A 20,210-nucleotide genomic window follows, 5' to 3' on the forward strand; every position below is an offset into this window, starting at 1 on the left:
CCACACTTAGGCTCCCTAATCTTGACATGATATGACATCATTATATATTATACCATAGTATATCATAGTACAACATGCATTCACTGGCAAGAGTTTGATTTATTCCATCTCTTTAGATATATATCAGGGCTGGTACTAGGGGTTTGCAGAAGAGGCAAGTGCACTTTTCTGGTGCCAGCCATGTACCGCTTCTGCTTGCCCTTCTTAATAACTGACACAGGAGCAGGAAGCAAGGAGGCAAATGATAAGTGGGGGAGTTGAAAGGGGTGACAAGCCCAGGGGCTGGCCCCTCTCTCTCTTTCTGGTTAGAGGCAGTACATCCATCAATTAAATGTATGCTTTCCTTTGACATTAAAGATTATTTGGATGTGTATAGTATATAATAACATATCTGGTGGAAAACCAGGGTTGGACTTGGCCAGGGGAACATCAGGAAAAAACTTGTTGGGCCCCGCCAAGAAGCATCAGTGCCTTCCTGCTGACCTCCCTCCCATGAGCGCAACTAGGTAAGTATGAACTATGGGCGCTGGGGTGGCAGTTATTGGACGGCGGGGGCCCATGGGGGTGTAGGGGGCCCCTGGTGCGGCAGCCCTGGTGGGCCCCACACACCCCAGTCTGACCCTGAGCAAAACTGTCTAACTGCTAGTAGATCCAGCACATACACATGCATGCACGCACATACTCACTAACTACATGTATCCCTAGATATTTCTTTCCTTCCAATTCCCTTTTAAAAACATCCAGGGATCCTGCCATCTCAACATAACCAGGCAGCACATTCCACTGGCTCATTGCCTCATGGTGAACAACCTTATAAAGATTTACTTACAATTAAACAGTTAATACACAGTATTCTATAAAAACCACTGTATAATTTAAGGAGAATACGGTTCATGAAACAACAAATAAAATAAAAGGAAAGCATGTGACCAGTGCTGATGTTATGAATAATAGATCAACACTCACTGTTACAACATTTATAAACATGCCACACAGAATAAAACTAGCTACATTCAAGTCAATGCAAGATATATCTTTAACTACAATATGTATGCCCTACATTCTATGTAAGCTATCCTGTTTATGTTAAAATGTATCAGATAGCATTCCCAGCAGTTTGATCTTTTTCCTCATTAAACATTTTCCGGAGAGTCAGGAAAGGATTCTAATAATATATGTATCAATTCATCAGAATCTGGGGTGTTAGAGATCAGCAAGAAGAGCACCTTTTGAATTGTTAATCCTCACTACAAATTGCAAAGGGAGGACCTTTTTTTTCCTAAACTGGCACAATTAGGAATTTTTTAAAGTAAATTTGAAAAGCCTTAATTTTTTCATAGACCAGTAATGATGGGAAAGATGTTAAAGGACATCTATACCTGTTATAAATTTTAAAGATATCAGCTGCCAATCATATTTTGCCTTTGATGATTGAGGCACAGCAATTACTTTCATTTCTGGACTCCCTAGATATGACTCACCTCTTCACATGCCCCCGCCCTCCTCACTGTGTTGTGCAACCTCTGCAAGGCATGGGCATTAGCCGCCCCATTCTAGTGCATATACAAGATTTTAGCATGCAAAACTTGCCATAATAACAGTATGCACAAAATGACGCCTGCCTGCTTGCTGTGGTTGTGAATTCCCAGACTGAAGGAAACATGATTTATTCAATTTATAAAGTGTAAGTTAATTCAATTTTGCTCAATTGGAATAATTGGAATGGAATAATATTTGGAATAATTTCTTAGGGTAACAGGTCCCCTTTATGGGACATTATACTGACCATTTAAAGGACAAGGAAAGTCAAAATCTATTAAGCAGTCTATTAAATAGTACTACTATTGCTGTGTAAAAACACTATATTTCTGGCTTGTCTAATGAAAGATTTACAGAGATACACATACTAGAACCTACATACTTGTTTCAGTGAACGGCGCCGCCATCTTGTCCAGCATGTCTGTATGGGCTATTGCTGAAAAAGCACAAGCCAGCCCTCCCTCAGATCCCCGCACCTGCCACAAACCCCCCTGGCTCCCCACACCTGCCACAAACCCCCCCCCGGCTCCCCGCACCTGCCACAAACCCCCCCCCGGCTCCCCGCACCTGCCACAAACCCCCCCCGGCTCCCCGCACCTGCCACAAACCCCCCCTAGCTCCCCACACCTGCCACAAACCCCCCCTAGCTCCCCACACCTGCCACAAACCCCCCCCTAGCTCCCCACACCTGCCACAAACCCCCCCCAGCTCCCCGCTCCTGCCACAAATCCCCCCCAGCTCCCCGCTCCTGCCACAAACCCTCCGCTGCTCCCAGCACCTGCCCCCCCGCTCCCCCCACCTGCCGGGTCTGCATGTCACAGAGTTCTCTGGATGCTGCGTCGCCATGGCAACCAGGCGCTCCTGTTGTGTGCGCATGCACCGCCTACAGTCCCAAGTAGCCAAGTCTGGGTAGTAGCATTGCATTATGGGAATCTTCTCTACCCTGCTCAACGTTTTTTTTTCCTGTTTGGCTTCTGATCTTCTGAACAGGTGAAGTATGGGGAGACTTAAGGGCACTATTGAGACAACTGAAGGTATGCCTGCATTTTGAGATTAACTCTTTATTAGCCTTTCCTTCTCCTTTAAGTTTTGGCCATTAGTGGTAACCATTACCTTAAAGGAGAAGGAAAGCTACTAAGGCATTTTGTTGCCAATAGATTAGGCACAATAATGCAAGGTAGAAAGCTATATTTATTCTGTAGAATGCTTTACCATACCTGAGTAAACAGCCCTAGAAGCTCTCTCTTTGTTTAAGATATAGGTAGGGAACAGCTCTCAGCTCAGATTACAGGAGAGAGGGAAGGGGGAATAGGAAAAGGGAGGGGGAGAGAGGAGCAAACTGAGCAGGCTCGTGCTGTGCCCTGGATTTTTTTGAGAGAAGGATGTCTGACACGTCATACAGAATAGAATGAAAGAAATGTGGTGTTTCTTTTCACTGAGGATTCAGAGCAGCAGTTCTGTAAGTTTTTATGACTGTACCTTTCTGATAAAGCTTTCTTTTTACCTTTCCTTCTTCTTTAAAGGGGTGTTTTTACTTCTAAATTACACCGTGTACATTGCTAATAAGTAATTCTATCATTTAAAATGTTATTCTTGAACCCGTAAATGTATTTTTTAATTTGTGCCTCATCCTGAGCTTTCAGAAAGAATCAGCTCTTCACAATGCAACTGCTTTTCAATAAAGCAGTTGCATTGTGAATAATTATTTGCATGAAAATACAGATCAAACATGGTTGTTTCAACATGAAAATAAAGCCAATTATACAAATACTTTCTGAACATGTATTAAAAAAAAAATCAACTAATAATTCAATTGTATTTTCACATTTTGTAACATTTTACTGTGCATTTTGGAACAACACTGTGGGGCTGATTTATTAAAGTACGACAGGTACGAAATACCAAAAAATCGTATTTGTTCTGTGCGTATTTTCTGCGACTCTTTCGTATATTTGCCCAACTTTTTTATACTTTGTGACAAAATCGTATTGTTGCGACGTGTACGAAAGTTTCGTTATCGTGACTTTCCTTGGGCCAGGTTGGAGCTGCAGAGTGCCACTGAGTCCAATCGGAGGCTTCCAAAATCATGCACAGAAAGATCAAAGTCGGAAAGGTTTTTCCATGGTTTACGATCATTTGGATACGAAAATTTTGTAACTTTCGGATCGCCAATACAATATTATCGTGACTAATACGATTTTTTCATAAGCATTTTTGTGATATTTGTGATCATCAGAAATTATCATATCTAATCCGAATTTTACCCAATTCGGGATTTGAACTCGTACACTGATGAATCAGCCCCTGTGTGTTGTTGTACTAACAACCTAGCACAAGTCATGTAAGATCCTGTTAGATATGAGGTAAATCTCCCATGGCCTGTGCTATATGCATTCCTAGCTGTTTACCTGAATCACAAACTGTGGCAATATCTCCCGTTGTTTCACTTGCAGAGACTGCTGTGACTGGGCTTTTGTGGCCTGTGAGGCTTTGCACGTAGCATAACCTTGAAAATAAACCATAATAATTGTGAACATGAAAAATGTATACTTACAATAAATGTTAAAATTCATTTTTTTCATATACAAGTTTGGATACTACATACCTGTTCAAGTCCCATATAATGCAGGTTCCATCTTTGCTCACACTAATTAATATACTGTAGGGTTTGCAAACAAAGAGACTGGTTATCTCTGCAGTATGTCCATAGAGGTGGACTTGTGATTCTACTTCAATTTCTAATGGCTGTAAGGCAAAAGGAACAGAAATGTTATGAGTAAATGTAATATTTGGCAGGGCCACATGGGGGCCAGAGGTTTGGGAGCCTCTAACTCAGGGATGGGCAAACTACGGCCCGCGGGCCACATCTGGCCCGTTGGCCTTTTTAATCCGGCCCGTCGGGTCCCTTTAAATAATTTCTGGGCCCTGATTGGTTGCGCTTCGTGCGTGCTGTATACGCAGGGGGCACAACCATAAAAAAGGATGCAGCGGGGAGCTGGGAAACAGACGCAGCCTAGCGATGGAGGGAGCCGCAGGTCGGGGAGATGGAGGATGCTGGGGGGGGAGCTGGTGGTAGGACGTTGGCCCGGCCTGGCCCGCTTGTGAGTCAATGTGGCCCCCGAGCCAAAAACTTTGCCCACCCCTGCTCTAACTGATAACAGCCCACACAGTTTGTATGAGATTATCATTTTTATAATATCTGGCATCCAGACATTATATGTTACTTAATTGGCTTCCTAAATTAACACAATTGGACAGCACAGCTGTAAGGTATTATGCAAAACAGCAAGCTGCTTGATATATATGCCTAGTTATTATTAGCTTCTTCTAGCTGACCAGGAATTAAGAACTGTATTATTTAATGCCTGCCACAAGTGAGGGGGTGAAGGGGCAGGTCCCAAGTTATGACACTGATATTAACAATAATTTTATAAAAGAGGCAAAATATTGTCTATCACATTTTCTCAGTATTGTTAATAATTTGAATCTAAACTGATTGAAAACAGGTATAGAAAATACCATTATCAATGCCTGTGACTGTGCCCTTAGTCAATCAATGCAGAGTCATGCTCTAAATTTTCGTCATACAGTAATAAAATTATAATAAAATATAAAGAGTGCATCTTAGGAAAAATGCACCTGACACAACTGCAGACAATGCGTCAATAACGGACACAAATGCACTTGAAATCTGATGTGAATCAGATGCAATAGTGCTGCAAATTTTGCAACAGTCTGGTTGCACCCAATTTTTTTTTTTTTTTTTTAAATCATCTCTTACATTTGTGTGGGTGGGCATTTAGGGAAAAGTGATCGTAACATGGTCTCCTTTGACATAATGTTGTAGAGACAGCTCTATAAGGGCATAATCAACTGAGTTTGATATTTTTTCTGGATTCGAGTTTTTTGGCACTTAAAAAACTCAAATGTGAGTTACAATTCGAAAACTCAAATATATTTATTAAGTGCAAAATACCTGAAAACTCGAATGTAGAAATTCGGCATTTAAAAGCTTGTGAGTTTCTATAAAAGTAAATGGGGAATCGTCACAGGCAAATTCGAGCCATACGTCAAATGTTTTGAGTTATTAGAGCTCGTAAACTCGAAAAATTTGAGATATTCAATTATTTTGTTTGCCTTATGAATAAATAAGCGACCATTCCATATGCAAATGTTTTTGTTTTAGAAAAACAAACTCAAATTCACAAACTCGAAAATTAATAAATAAACCCCTAAATTTTAGATGTGGAGACATAGATATGCAGGGCATCTCTGCAATGTATCAACTAGGAAAGGCTTTTCACAGGGTTAAACACAGAAGAAAAATTAAATATCTTTAAAATGTTGCTTAATAAGTATACACTTCAGTATATTCCCCTTGTAAGTAAGGAAAGACATCACAAAGTCAAACCTTTATGGTTTCACAAAAGTGATTGAGGTTGGTAAGAAAAAACATGCTTTTACAGCATTCAAGTTAGCTGGAACAGCAGAAACTTTCATCAAGTACAAGGAAGCCAATAAAGCATGCATAAAAGCTATCAGACAAGCTAAAATAGAGATGGAAAGGGGTATTTCCAGCTAGGAGTAAAATTAATCAAAAATTATTTTTTAAATATTTACATAGTAATTTAATGAAGCAAGACGGGGTGGGGCCCTTATTACCACAGGGGGGGTCAGTTGGTTGATGAGAACAGAGAATAAGCAGAAATTCTGAACTCTTATTTTCATCTGTCTAAACACCCAAGGAGCCAGCTAATGAAGGCTTCCTTTTAAATACACCCAGTTCTAGTAATATAACTACTAATGCATGGGTCACTCGGGAGGAAATTCAAAAGATAATAAACATGTAATGGTAAACAAAGGTCCAGGCCTAAATGGTATTCATCCCAGGGTTTTAAACAAGCTTGGTGCTTTAATTGCCAAACCTCTTCAATTTTTCAGGATTCATTGAGGTCACTGACAAACCGACATGGTGCCATTATTCAGAAATGTATCCTGTTTTCAGGCCTGTTAGTCTGACATCAGTGGTAGGAAAGCTTTTTGAAGGGGTAATAAGGGTAATAATACTTGAATACATTGCAAATCACAATACTATAAGTTTGTGCCAGCATGGTTTTATGCGTAACAGATTGTGCCAGACTAATTTAATTGCCTTTTATGAAGAGGTGGCAAGGAGGAACCTTAATGCTGGGATGGCAGTTGATGTCATCTACTTCGACTTTACTAAAGCATTTGACATAGTGCCGCACAGAAAGTTAATGATAACATTAAGGAATATTGGCCTGAAACATAATATTTGTAATTGGATAGAAAACTGGCTGAAGGATAGATTACAAAGAGTGGTGGTAAATGAAACATTTTCTAATTGGACCAATGTTGTTAGTGGCATCTGTCCTTGGTCTCTTGCTTTTTAACTTGTTTATTAAAGACCTGGACTTGGGCATTGAAAGTACTGTTTCTATTTTTACTGACTATAAGTTCCATGCAGGATGCTGCCACTTTGCAGATCCATTTGACAAAATTGGCAAACTGGGCAGCAAAATGAAAAATTAGGTTCAATGTTGAAAAGTGCATTTGCATTTTGGTAGAAATAATTCAAATGTGAGTTACACTCTAAAAGGTTGTGTGTTGAGGGTATCCTTAATTGAGAAGGATCTGGGGATTTTTGTAGATAACAAGTTGACTAATTTGAGGCAATGTCATTCAGTGGCTACTAAAGCAAATAAAGTGCCGTCTTGCATAAAAAGGGCATTGACTCAAGGGATGAGAACATAATTTTGCCTCTTTATAAGTCCCTGGTAAGGCCTCACCTTGAGTATGTGGTGCAGTTTTGGGCTCCAGTCCTTGGGAAGGATATTAATGAGCTGGAGAGAGTGCAGAGACGTGAAACTAAACTCATAAAGGGGATGTAAAATTTAAACTATCAGGTTAGATTGTCAAGGTTGAGGTTGTTGGAAAAAAGGCACTTGCAAGCAGACATGAACAAGCATTAGAGGGAATTATTATAGTTACATAGGGTTGAAAAAAGACCAGAGCCCATCAAGTTCAACCCTTCCAAGTAAACCCAGCACACACAACCTATAATTACCAATCTATACTATTACATACATAACCTATATATACAACCACTAATACTAACTGTAGATATTAGTATCACAATAGCCTTGGATACTATGCTTGTTCAAGAAGTTCCGTTCCTCTAATCTAAAGGGGTGGCCTCTGGTGCATTGATCGCTTTTATGGGAAAACACAACCCCCCTTATCTGTCTATAATCCCCTCTAATGTACTTGTACAGAGTAATCATGTCCCCTTGCAAGCGCCTCTCTTCCAAACAATCCCAACCTCGACAGTCTAAACTCATAGCTTAAAGCTTCCATCCCCTTTACCAGTTTACCAGCTCATTAATATTCTTCTTAAGGACTGGAGCCCAAAACTGCACTGCATTCTCAAGGTGAGGCCTTACCAGGGACCTATAAAGAGACAAAATTATGTTTCCGTCCCTTGAGTCAATGTCCTTTTTTATACAAGACAGCACTTTATTTGCTTTAGTAGCCACAGAATGACACTGCCTGGAATTAGACAACTTGTTATCTACAAAAACCCCAGATCCTTCCCCATTAAGGATACCCCCAACACACTACAATTCAGTAGATAGTTTGCATTTATATTATTTCTACCAAAGTGCATACCTTTGACCTTGTCCACATTGAACCTTATTTTTCATTTTGCTGCCCAGTTTTCCAATTTTGTCAAATCGCTCTACAAAGCGGCAGCATCCTGCATGGAACTTATAGTTTTGCACAATTTAGTGTCGTCAGCAAAAATAGAAATATAAACAGTACTCTCTTTGCCCACCTCCAGGTCATTAATAAACAAGTTAAAAAGCAAAAGGACCAAGGACTGACCCCTGCGGTACTCCACTAACAACACTGGTCCAATTAGAAAATGTTCCATTTACCACTACTCTTTGTAATCTATCCTTCAGCCAGTTCTCTATCCAATTACAAATATTATGTTCTAGGCCAATATTCCTCAATTTGATCATTAATCTTCTGTGAGGTACTGTATCAAACGCTTTAGCAAAGTCCAAGTAGATGACATCAACTGCCATTCCAGCATCGAGGTTCCTGCTCACCTCCTCATAAAAGGCGACTAAATTAAATTAGTATTATTATATGTTCTTTTTTTCCATAAAAATGATCAGCGCACCAGAGGCCACCTATTTAGATTAGAGGAACAGAACTTTCATTTGAAGCAGCGTAGGTGGTTTTTCACAGTGAGGGAAGTGAGGTTGTAGAATGCCCTTCTGAGTGATGTTGTGATGGCAGATTCTGTTAATGCCTTTAAGAGGGGCTTCAATAAGTTCTTGAACAAGCACACTAAAATCTACAGTTAGTATCAATGTTGGTATATATAGTTTAAGCACAGTATAATATATTATATATATATATATACATACATACATACATACATGTGAGTATATAGTTAGGTCATGATAGGTTTGTGTGTGGTTAAACTTGATGGATTTTGATCTTTTTCAATCCAACTTACAGTAACTATGTAACTGAGGCCACTGTAGGAACCTTAAAGCTACCACCTGGTTTAGAGGTGACTCCTGCACATATAAAAAGAGAACAAGATAAAAAGAAATATTTGTCTGGACGCAAAAGGTCAGACACTGTACACATACCGTGCTGTTCGTGAAACGATTTAAATACGCTGTGATGACACCACATTTGCTTCCTGTGAAGAGCTGACAACTGTCTGGCACCCATGCACAGCTTGTGACCTTTAGTGAGAATAAAACACTTTACAATACAATACCTTTGTAGAAGGTTTTCCTTCTAAAATTATTGTCGGTGAAGATGATTCTATGGTGCTTTAAACATTTCCTAACAATGATGAATATCAGCATGATACATGATCTGCCATGAACACTACTTATTATCTTTGCAGTCTAGAAAAAAAGGTATCATGGCAAGCAAATTCATTCCATTCCACACAACATAGGAGGGTTTTCTTTGCAAAGTTAATGAGGAAAAATACAGATGCCACAGATTTGTAACTCAATTCTTCTTGTTGACATATATTGACTACTACAACTCTGTCTTGATCTGCCTGTCCCCCCAGTCCTTAACCCAGGCTATAATGAGTGCTGCTACCTCAGAAACTGCTCCTCCTCTACCCTGCCATTTATATATATATATATATATGTGTGTGTGAATATAAGAATATTATATATTCTAAACATTAGTTTAAAGTAGGTGCAATAAAGCATTTGAATTTTTTAAGTGATCCATGTTTGCCTTATAGCAGTGATCCCTAACCAGTGGCTCGTGAGCAACATGGTGCTCACCAACCCATTTAATGTTGCTCCCAGTGATGACCTCAAAGCAGGTGCTTATTTTTGAATTCCTGGCTTGGAGGCAAGTTTTGATTGAATAAAAAACAGGTATACTGACAAACGAAGCCTCATGTAGGCTGCCAGTCTACATAGGGGCTACTGAATAGCCAAATACAGCTCTTATTTGGCACCCCTCTAGCAGTGGGTTGGTGAGTTGCTCCCCATTTCTTTTTATTTCTGAGTTCTTGTGCATTGGCCCAAAGCCCAAGTTTTCAAACCCAGTGGAGTCAGGTGGTCATACACTGTTACAGCTTTATGACCTCATCTCCCCCATTCTAACAACACAATTTATACTGCATATATCCCCTCTGTTCACCAGTACCATCACAAGCAGAACATACTTATAAAAAGTTTTGCTTGGACTGTGCCCTGTAAGGAGGTTAGGAGAAAAAAAACCTGTTTCTCTGACAGAAGACACAGCTAGAGCTAAGTTTCTATAGAAACCTGCAGTACCATCTCTTCACTGGTTGCTAGACAGGAGGGCATTCTTGGCAACCTAAGCTTGAGCATGGCCAGTAGCCAACAGCCAAAGTAAATTCCCAAGGAAGATGGCCAGTGGGATAGAGGAGGAGGAATTCTATTATTATTATTATTATTATTATTATTATTAATAACATGTATTTATAAAGCACCTACATATTCCAAAGCACTGTACAATAAGTGGTTTCATACATTGGACATACAGAATTACATATAACGCAACCAATACAAGAGGTGATTAAGGGGATGCTGCAGTCTTTATATTAGCCTTTTAACAACCAATATCTGGCCGAAAACCAGGCAGGTGTCGATTGGGTAGGTTTAATTTTTTTAGTCATTTCAGGGACAGCAACAGCTCAACGAAGTGGTCCTTGCACCGACCATTCCTATGTCAGTTGTTGCAATTGTTAATTCGGCCCTAGGGTCACGCACAGTTGCCTGCAGGAGGAAACTTTGCACGACTTTGCGATACTGAAGCAATGTGATGGCCTTTTCACCAGCGACTCTTATGGTGGGGTCTGCTGCACAAAAAATTCCCCCTCCTCAGCCCCCTTCCCCACGGGAAAATGTAAATCCTCCAAAGAATTTTTGTGGGGGGGACAGACGACAGCTAGTTACACCACTGTTTACTGCTCAGATGCACAATAAATTAGTAAACCCTTTTTGTTTGCCTCTGGAAAACTTTTGTAGAATTGTGCATATCATCATGCTCATTAAGTGCTAATAAAAGATCTGCGCATACATGAAACATTTAAGGGCAGTTGCCCATAAATATGTTTAACCAAGTTTATTAAAAAAAAAATGCAGCTTTAGGGTAAAAAATTCAAGGTGTAGATCTAGACTCTGCTTATGTAACCTGGCCCTAAACACTATGAAAAAGTACAATATTTATTCATAGTCTAATTATTTGCCAGGTTTTACCTGGCCATTAAGTTATTTACTTTAATCTTCATTTGCATCAAATTATGCAAACAAAGTGGCTTTTAAATCTAAAATAGGCATTTGAAAAAACAGTTCTGGTGCAGTAACTACTTTATGTTTCCTAATTCTGGATACATCTGTTGTCACCACTAACTGTATAAACATAAAAATATATTTTGTTCCATGCCCATTATCAAAATGAAGTGACATGTGTACTGAGGCAAGATTCTAGACAAGAGTCAATTTTAATGCCCCAGTGTATTAGTCACTAAGATACTACTACTCAGACAATATTTTTCTGTTGTGACAAAAACAACACTTGATAATATAGAAGCACTTTAGTTGGCTACATTGAGTTATATGACTACATAATTAAACAGAATTTGGCTGAATTGTCTTAAAATTGCTCAGTGGTGGGGGTCCCTTGGGAGACAGATTTGAAAGAGCATTGTGCAGTTAAAAGCATTACAATCCCTATGGAAAACAAAGTATTTAGTTTGCAGTGGTGCTCTCAGGGAGAATTTTAAAAAGGTCAAAGCAACACTGGCCCTCACTGATAATACCAGTGTCTACAAAAGTCAGTGTGTATTCCATTTATTCAGAAGGGAAGAGATTTCAGCTGGAAAATTGTGTTTGACTGCTACCATGTTTGTGAAAACTATTTTAACTATATGCCTCTGTTTCTTCTGGCCTCTGTTCTTAGGTACTGAGGGCATCCCTGGCTGGGCCTGGGCTTAGCAGGTTAAGGAAATGGCAATGCTACCCTGCTAAGTGTAAGTAGGATTAAAATTATTTAAAATTTTCAAAGCCAAAAGTTAAATATATTTAAATAGATCCCAGAATTACCTGATGCAACTCTGAACATTGAATGAAGTTTACTGGAGGTTCACTTTGTTTGCTTTTCAGTCTTAAAATGTTATCAGCATATCCCCAGCTTAGAATTGCAGACCACTGAATATCTGTACTGTGCATGCTTCGAACACCTACAGTGAAACATAATGAAACAGCAAGCTATGTTACTTATTTATATAGCATAATTTTTCATGCAGTGTTGTAGTCTTGTAATATTTCAAGTAATGAATTTAAATGTATTTACTTTCTTCCCATACCTTGTTCCTTACTGTAAATCATCATTAAGCAGAATTTTCCTGACAAGCCACATACAGCCCTGGTGGGTAATGCTTGTAAGGATCCAAACCTCTCCCCATGAGGCTGGCTGAAGCAAACACTGGGATCTGGAGCACTAGGAGAGCCCACATATTCTCCCCATTTCAGCCCTTTAATCCATGGCAATGGACTCTATAACAACAAATTATACGCAATGTTAAGTAAAATGTATTCTCAATAACACTGTAGGCAACAGAATGAGCACTTAAATATGAATTAATATAGTAAGTATGGCTTTAACCAGTACAAATGTTTTTTTAAGATACCATTAAAATCTATACCACCACAGAAACATGTCTAAACCTACCTATTGTTTGACAAATAATATTTGTAAATAATACTGACAGAATTGATGGTATTAAAAATCAATTGATATTAAAAAAATTGTATTAAAAAAATGCAAAAGTAAACACTCTATAAAGTGAAATTTATTTCTACTATGTTTAATATTTTATTTAATAAAAAATTCTGATATAATAAAAACTCTATATTCTGCTTCAGCACTGAGCATAAACTATTTTCCTTACAATTTTGACACAGCATATATATAGCATGCACATATAAAACAAATCAGATTAAAAAAAGTTTTACATACTGGATGTCCAACATCCCTAGAGGTGTCTCTGCTGTCTCTAAATGCAAGCTGTACCAGAAGTCCCATAGCTGCGGGAAGTTCACCTTCCATCAGAAGTTTGGACCCTGGCCTGCTCACATGTGCAGAATGAAAAAGCTGACGTGGAGTTTGTCCATATGTTTTTATCATAGTCTCTAGGGCTCTTCTTTGAACAGGATCTTCAACTGCAGAAACATCCATTCCAAAGTATGTCTGAAAACAAAAATAAAACATTAACCTTCTTCACCATTTAAATGATTATATATATATATATATATATATATATATATATATAGCAATACATATTCTGTGACCGGCACACCCTTTAAAATCGTTTATTAAAAGTTTATTTTAGATATATTGTTTTAAAAGAATCCAACATTTCGGTCCTTAATAGGACCTCGGACTGGAACCTTGGCTCCACAGACTAGACAGGCCACTCCGGTTTGCAACAAAACTAGCAGGCTCCTGTCTGTGCTTTATTTTTAACAGCAAAATAACATACACGACAGCTTCATTTTTGACAGGAAAAAGTTCAACAAAACAGAATCTCACCACGAACGGTATAACGAAAGTCCACACTGCCAACCCCAGGCAGCCTTTCTCCAGAGTTCCAGAATCAGGGGAAGTTTGCTTCCCAGTCTTCCCCTCACAGCCTCTTTAAGTAACTCAACTCCTGCTGCACACCCAGGCTCCCTTTAAGTACTTCATGTGTTGCCTAATTGGCTTCAGCATTCTCTAGCCATACTCCAGGGCACTAGCCTATCTTGCCCTGGAGATTTAAAGGAGCCTGTACCTCAGCCTGAGTGATAAATATCTGCCATCAAACAGAAAATTCCCGATCAAAGGCAAAAATTCCCCAAGTGCACAGTCAAAACTTATGTATAAAAATATTGCTAGACCTTTTGTGCGATGTGCTTAATTAAGGAATAAAGTTTTAATAAGGGTGTGCTGGTCTGTGTGTATGTATGTGTATGTATATATATATATATATATATATATATATATATATATATATATATAAATATATATATATAAGGGAAGGGGAGTGGGAGAGACGAGCAAGCTGAGCAGACTCAAACCTGTGCTCTGGAGATTTGAGCTGAGAAAAGCAAGTCTAATACAAAGAACCATGTGTACACAATACAAGAAAAGAAATGCTGTGTTTCTATTGACAGAGTACTCAGAGCATCATTACTGTGTTATATATTAGTGTACTTACATAGACCTTTCTGATACAGCTTACATTCTACCTTTCCTTTAAAATAAAACATAGCTATTTAACTTTTTGCATGTAATGGATCAATTATCTATTACATGCTCACAGTTACCACATGCTTACAAGCTAGATCCTAGATTTGCGCCAGAGAACTTTTCTTAGAGCTTTCACACCCATCTCTTAGAACAGTCAATCAGTTCAAAATAACATAAATATACAACATACTTACATTTTGACACCCCTTCTCAAAACCTTCATTTTCCACCCAGTAGCATGCCCTTGTTTTTTCTCCTTATGCTAATTTTCTGTTGAGTATATTATCTATGTTCCTGGGATTATATTTTATACACATCTTTAGATATTAAAGGAGAATGCAAGTCAAAATTTAAAAAGCATACTGCCCAATAGTCCTCCTATTGTTTAGGAAAAACGCCACACTTTTGGCTCACCTAATCAAATATTTACTCAGTCACACTTACTTCACATTTTCTAGAACAGGCAGCCATCTCTAAAAAGGTATTCTCCCTTCCTTTCCCTCCTTGCTTCATACTGCACATGTGTTTCATTCCCTCCCCCCCTCCCCTCTGCCAGATCAGCTTCTGATTGGCTGGTGGGCATGTGTAGCTCAGAACAGGAGACAGGATCAAGTTACACACATGCTGAGAGAATAGGAAGGCTGCCAGCACCATATCTCAGAGAGGCAAGCAGGGATCTGGGAATTTAGATATGCAGTAAGTACTTAAAAAGAATGCCTTTAGACTTACTTTTAATTTATATTAAACTTTCCTTGTCCTTTAAGTACCTTATATAAAACTATAATATTAAAAGAAATAATAAAAAACAAAATAAGTTAGCCAGGAAACTCTTCTGGTACCTCTGAGACCTACAGGTTTAAAATAGTAAGGATTCAGGGTGTGTGTATTTTAGATACCAGGTGGTCACATGCTAACCAAGCACTGTGGCAACTCAGTTCCAGTACTATGTCTTTTGTGAGTCAAAGGACATAGGTGCAGTGTGGCCCCACTGTTATCTTTGGCAGACATCAGTTTAAACTAGGCCTATACAGATTAGCCTGATGTTATCAGTATTTATTTTTACTATTCCCTCCTTTATCTGTTGCCTACTTAATACACCTGGTGGGACTGATGGGACCTGATTCATTTCCATGAATCCTCTTTTTTTTTTTGTTCCAGCAGCCATTTTTGGAGCATTGGCACTTATTCCTGGAAAACAATGATGTGTTTAAGTTTCAGTTGAAAGTGGGTAAAATAGAAAACAGTGAGGGGATTAACTTCCCCTTGAAGCTCGGTGAAACTGAAATCAATGCGGGGATTAACTTCCCCCTTAAACTAGGTGAAACTGAAAACAATGAGGGGATTAACGTCTCATTGAAAGATCAAGAACAGGCTGTCACGACTATTCTATTCGTCTACTATTCTAAGCCTCCATAGGACTCAATGGTACTCGACAGATCAAGCCTGCCCAATTTTTTTTGGCAAAAAAAGTTAACGAAACATTAATAAATCACGAATTATAGGAGTTAATTTAAAAAAAAAAAAAAAAAATTTCGGGGAACAACAACAAAAAAATCGACTTCTGGTAAAAACCCATTTGTAAATCTTGAAATTATCTAGAATTAAGAAAAAATCCAAATATATCTCAAAATTTCTTGGTAATTGTGTGCCCCTACATGTTGGAGAGCTTTTCCAATCAACTTGTGCCTGCCAAGTAAATATAAAACCGCATGACAGGCAGCATGGGCAATATCAGTGCAAATGGAGGAATCGTGTAATGGTGATGAAAAACAAGGCATTGTATAACTAGTAAAGCCAAGTCCCACAATGCATCTTCCGTGATTAACAGACTTGGGAAAAATGAAACAAATGTGCAAAGAACTGTGTTTGTCTTGGCTGGAGGAGAGCCCTGATCATTTTTTCCCCTGCAATATCTAAAGGGAATAGCAAAGGACAGCTGGAAGTGCTTTCATCTGCAATTTTTACAAATAACTTTAAAATTGTTGAGAATTAATAAAAAACGTATATTACAAAGTGGCTTTGAAATGTATTTCTGTAAATTTAATTATGCAAATTTGTAGGAATCCTCTTTGGTTTGGACATGTAGCAAATTCTATAGGAAAAAAAGCATATAAGTGAGATGAGTAAAGCACAAATGAAATAGAAAGTGCGGAAGAGGAGGGGAGAGTAGAAAGACAAGGGGGTAGAAAAGTAGTGGTTGTAGAAGCATGAGAGAAAGTAGGCATGGAAAGAGAAGATTAGAAAACAAGGGGATGGGTAAGGAAGCAACAAAAAATGGAAATGGGGAGTAAAAAGGGGGGAAATAAGAAAAGATAATGGGTATAGTCGACAAATAGCAAATGTAAAAAGAGAATATCTTATTACATAATAGTAATGTAGACAATGGAACAAAAAACAAAATAAATGTTAGTGCATATATATGTATGATTAAAATAAAAAACACTTACTGCTGGATGGAACACATTGATAGCTTGCACTGCTGCACGGCCCTTCTGCTTATAGCCAAACACCAGATCAATCCAATGACATATTGTTTGAGATACATTATCTGACTCCAAAGCCTGACGATGAATAAGGATAAAAAGCCGAGGATCGTTTCGGGCCCAGGGCGGTAGATTGACATGATTTACACGTTCACCATTTTGACGCAAACCAAAGTCAAAGCCTAGAAAGGTTAATTAGGAAAATTTTTTATAACTATCAAACATAAATCACGGATGCTCTAGTGTTTTAACCCACAATCCTCACATTGGTTTTATATCAAAGTCTGCATTTTGGCCAGAGCCCACCAAGATAGGATGCCCACTACCACACCTTTGTCTGGTATAACTTTTGGCTAAAGCTGGCTATGCACGCACTGATAATAATCGTACAAAACGGATTTTTGGACCGCGTGTGGGCTCCAAATTATCTTTATGATAATTTTGTACCATGTCGATTGGTTATTTAGTTAATCAGACAGGTTAAAAAATTTATTTCAAATAACAATAAAATCTGTGCAGGTATAGTGTATCTGACAATATATTGTGGGGACCTACAATGCATTTCCAGGAAGTCATTTTTGTACAGTTGGTGTCTGCCAACTATTTCATGTTCAGAACATCCTCCGATTTCTACAATTTATCCTACAATTTCAGTCGGAATGTTGGTCTTAGATTGTTGCAATTAAACGTACGACTGATATCCAAAAGATTGTCGGAAGACTTAAATATGAACCGAGTATACCGACCTTAAAGCATAACCACGTGAATTTATTTTCTTTTTTTCCCTTAAGGGACATATTTAGTGGAGACTTTTTTTTTCTTATGGTGTTATTACAGTTTATCCAATTTCATGGCTGTTGGACCTCGCATATTCAATTAACACATATACCATTTCCTTATTGCCTACCTCATCTTCAAGATCACCTGCTTGAGGTTAGTTCTATCACTAATGTATTGGGCCAGTAGGGGCCCAACCATGAGATTTTTTGCCCTGGGCCCACTGGTACCTTAAAGCACTCCTGGCAGAGGACATAATGGATAATGATGAAAGCGTTTAGTGGTTACTGTACATCTGGGTTTTACAATAAATCTATGTAAGCCACCATCACCTGTGATGTTGCCTATAGCAACCAATCAGCAATACATTTGAACGCTTACCCATAGGTTAGAAAACAAAAGCAAAGATCTGGTTGGTTACTATGGGCAACATCACCAGTAACAATTTGTCAGAATTTAGCAGTAGATATGAGTAAAGTAAAGCAATGCAAATCTAATACTATACCATTAATTGATGCACATACATTTATTTTTAAAGCAAGAGAGCGGTGTTTCAGATATAAAGTGCATGCTTACAGACTGGTCAAGTCTCACACACAAAACAGATGCCGACATGTGGTGTAGCACCTTATTTGATTCACTTGTATTTAGGGAAACTCTAAGCTTCCTATGTGTATTGCTGATACAAGATGATGAACAAGGGTTATGTTATGTTCAGGGTTATGTTAAAACTTCACCGATCATTGTATGCGATTCACCTACTGGAAAATTCCCTACCTTTCCCCATATGCTAAATGAAGTGCTTTCTCTAATGTAGATTAGAATTGGTCTTGTGACCATGACCACAGTGCCAGTCTGTTGATATACAAAAATGCCATAAAGGTGAAATCTATATTTTGTTTTATAAACCTAGGTTCCACTAAAATAAAAAAAAAAAAAACACAGCTTTAAATATATAACAATGTTTAAACTGATACTAAACAAGTTTGCTATATCATCCAAAACTACTTTACATTTTATACATACTGTTAAAAATGTAGGGTTAATGATTTAACCATTTCAAATAAACTTTCCTTTGCATGCAGTATCTATGCTTTTTATGCACGCTCTTCCCAAAATGTACATTCTTCACCTCTGATGAAATATGGTGTAATAGCTTTGGCTTACCCTCTCTGTTTACCAAAAACTCTGGTAAATAAAAAAATTCTGGAATGAGCTCTTTTACATCAGTCATTGATTCATAAGATGACAACCTCCATGTTGTTTTCATGGAATGGAATGTTCTATCTGGAATATCAAAACTTTGATCTACAATGACAAAAACAAATAGGTTATTTGCTATGCATAACTTAATATACCACCCAAACTATTTTTTTTTTAAACTTTACATATTTGAAGATGGGGGTGCTTACTGGAACAATGTGGCTTACTGCAACAGCAGGGCTTATCTGGGACCCTTAGTTCAATCATATATATCATCAAACATATATATCATCTTTGTTTAAATTTGGTAGCCCACAGAAACCAATCAGATACCAATCAGATACTAGACATCAGTTTAATAATGTCTTTAAGGAATGCACCTGATTGGTTCCTATGGGTTTCTGCACTATGGCATATTTAATTGACAGATTTTTCTTATTTATTTTCTTGTTCCAGTTATCTTGCATTTGTTTAATAATTACCAGAATTCTGTAACAGCTTTTTGTCCAGCTGGGAAAGAACGAATCAGAAATTAACTACAGACTAGTCAGCCAAGCTAAACCCTCACAACCAACTGTTGCTAGTATTGCTGTGCACCTGCAGAATCTTTTTTCCAGCTATTATTGTGCACACTGCAAACAGATATATATGTTTTATTAATACACATTAAAATCAAGTTTAAAGCAAAATTACATATAATAGATTCTTTATACAGAAATGTTCAACATAAGTGTGCAATCTAGTTTATATTGATACCTTTTCTGATCTAAAATGGTATTGTCTAACCATGGGCGTCCGCAGAAAATTTTCCAAGGGGGGTCAAGTAAGCTAGCATCATCCTGCAACAGACAAATATATATATATATATATATATATTTTTTTTTTTGCAGGATGATACTAGTTTACGTGTGTCTGTATGTAAAAATATACAATTGTAATTAAATATATTTTAATTAATGAATACATTTACAACTGTTAGTGCCTTTTACAACTACTCTGCTCTACTCAGCTACCTACTATTCACATAATTCAGTACTCAGAAACACACATTAGATGGATCAAAATTATCATGCCACATAAAAAAGCCCCCAATTGCCCCCCATGTACCAGTGCCAACAGCCATCATATTGCCCCCATGTATTTGTGCCAGCACCCAACATATTGCCCCCATCTGTACTGTGCCAGCAGCCAAGCCCCCCTCATATTGCGCCCCCAGGCCCCAGCATCTGTACTGTGCCAGCAGCCAAGCCCCCCTCATATTGCCCCCCCATCTGTACTGTACCAGCAGCCAAGCCCCCCTCATATTGCCCCCATCTGTACTGTACCAGCAGCCAAGCCCCCCTCATATTGCCCCCATATGTACTGTAC

At 38.3% G+C, this 20,210-nt stretch overlaps 1 protein-coding gene across 2 annotated transcripts in view; it reads right to left on the minus strand.

Moving 5' to 3' along the window:
- The window catches only part of lyst (lysosomal trafficking regulator), a 154,070-nt gene that overhangs the window by 5,037 nt on the left and 128,823 nt on the right, over positions 1-20,210 (minus strand). For both annotated transcript variants that reach the window (XM_031902458.1, XM_002935831.5), the window contains 8 exons: positions 18,807-18,947; positions 16,827-17,044; positions 13,108-13,338; positions 12,455-12,644; positions 12,192-12,328; positions 9,231-9,329; positions 4,145-4,284; positions 3,948-4,045 (listed from right to left, as the gene is read on the minus strand). In XM_031902458.1, the coding sequence (XP_031758318.1) occupies positions 3,948-4,045; positions 4,145-4,284; positions 9,231-9,329; positions 12,192-12,328; positions 12,455-12,644; positions 13,108-13,338; positions 16,827-17,044; positions 18,807-18,947 (1,254 nt within the window). The remainder of the gene's footprint in view (positions 1-3,947; positions 4,046-4,144; positions 4,285-9,230; positions 9,330-12,191; positions 12,329-12,454; positions 12,645-13,107; positions 13,339-16,826; positions 17,045-18,806; positions 18,948-20,210) is intronic.

This window comes from Xenopus tropicalis, chromosome 5 (genome assembly GCF_000004195.4).
Source record: "Xenopus tropicalis strain Nigerian chromosome 5, UCB_Xtro_10.0, whole genome shotgun sequence".
NCBI lineage: Eukaryota > Metazoa > Chordata > Amphibia > Anura > Pipidae > Xenopus > Xenopus tropicalis.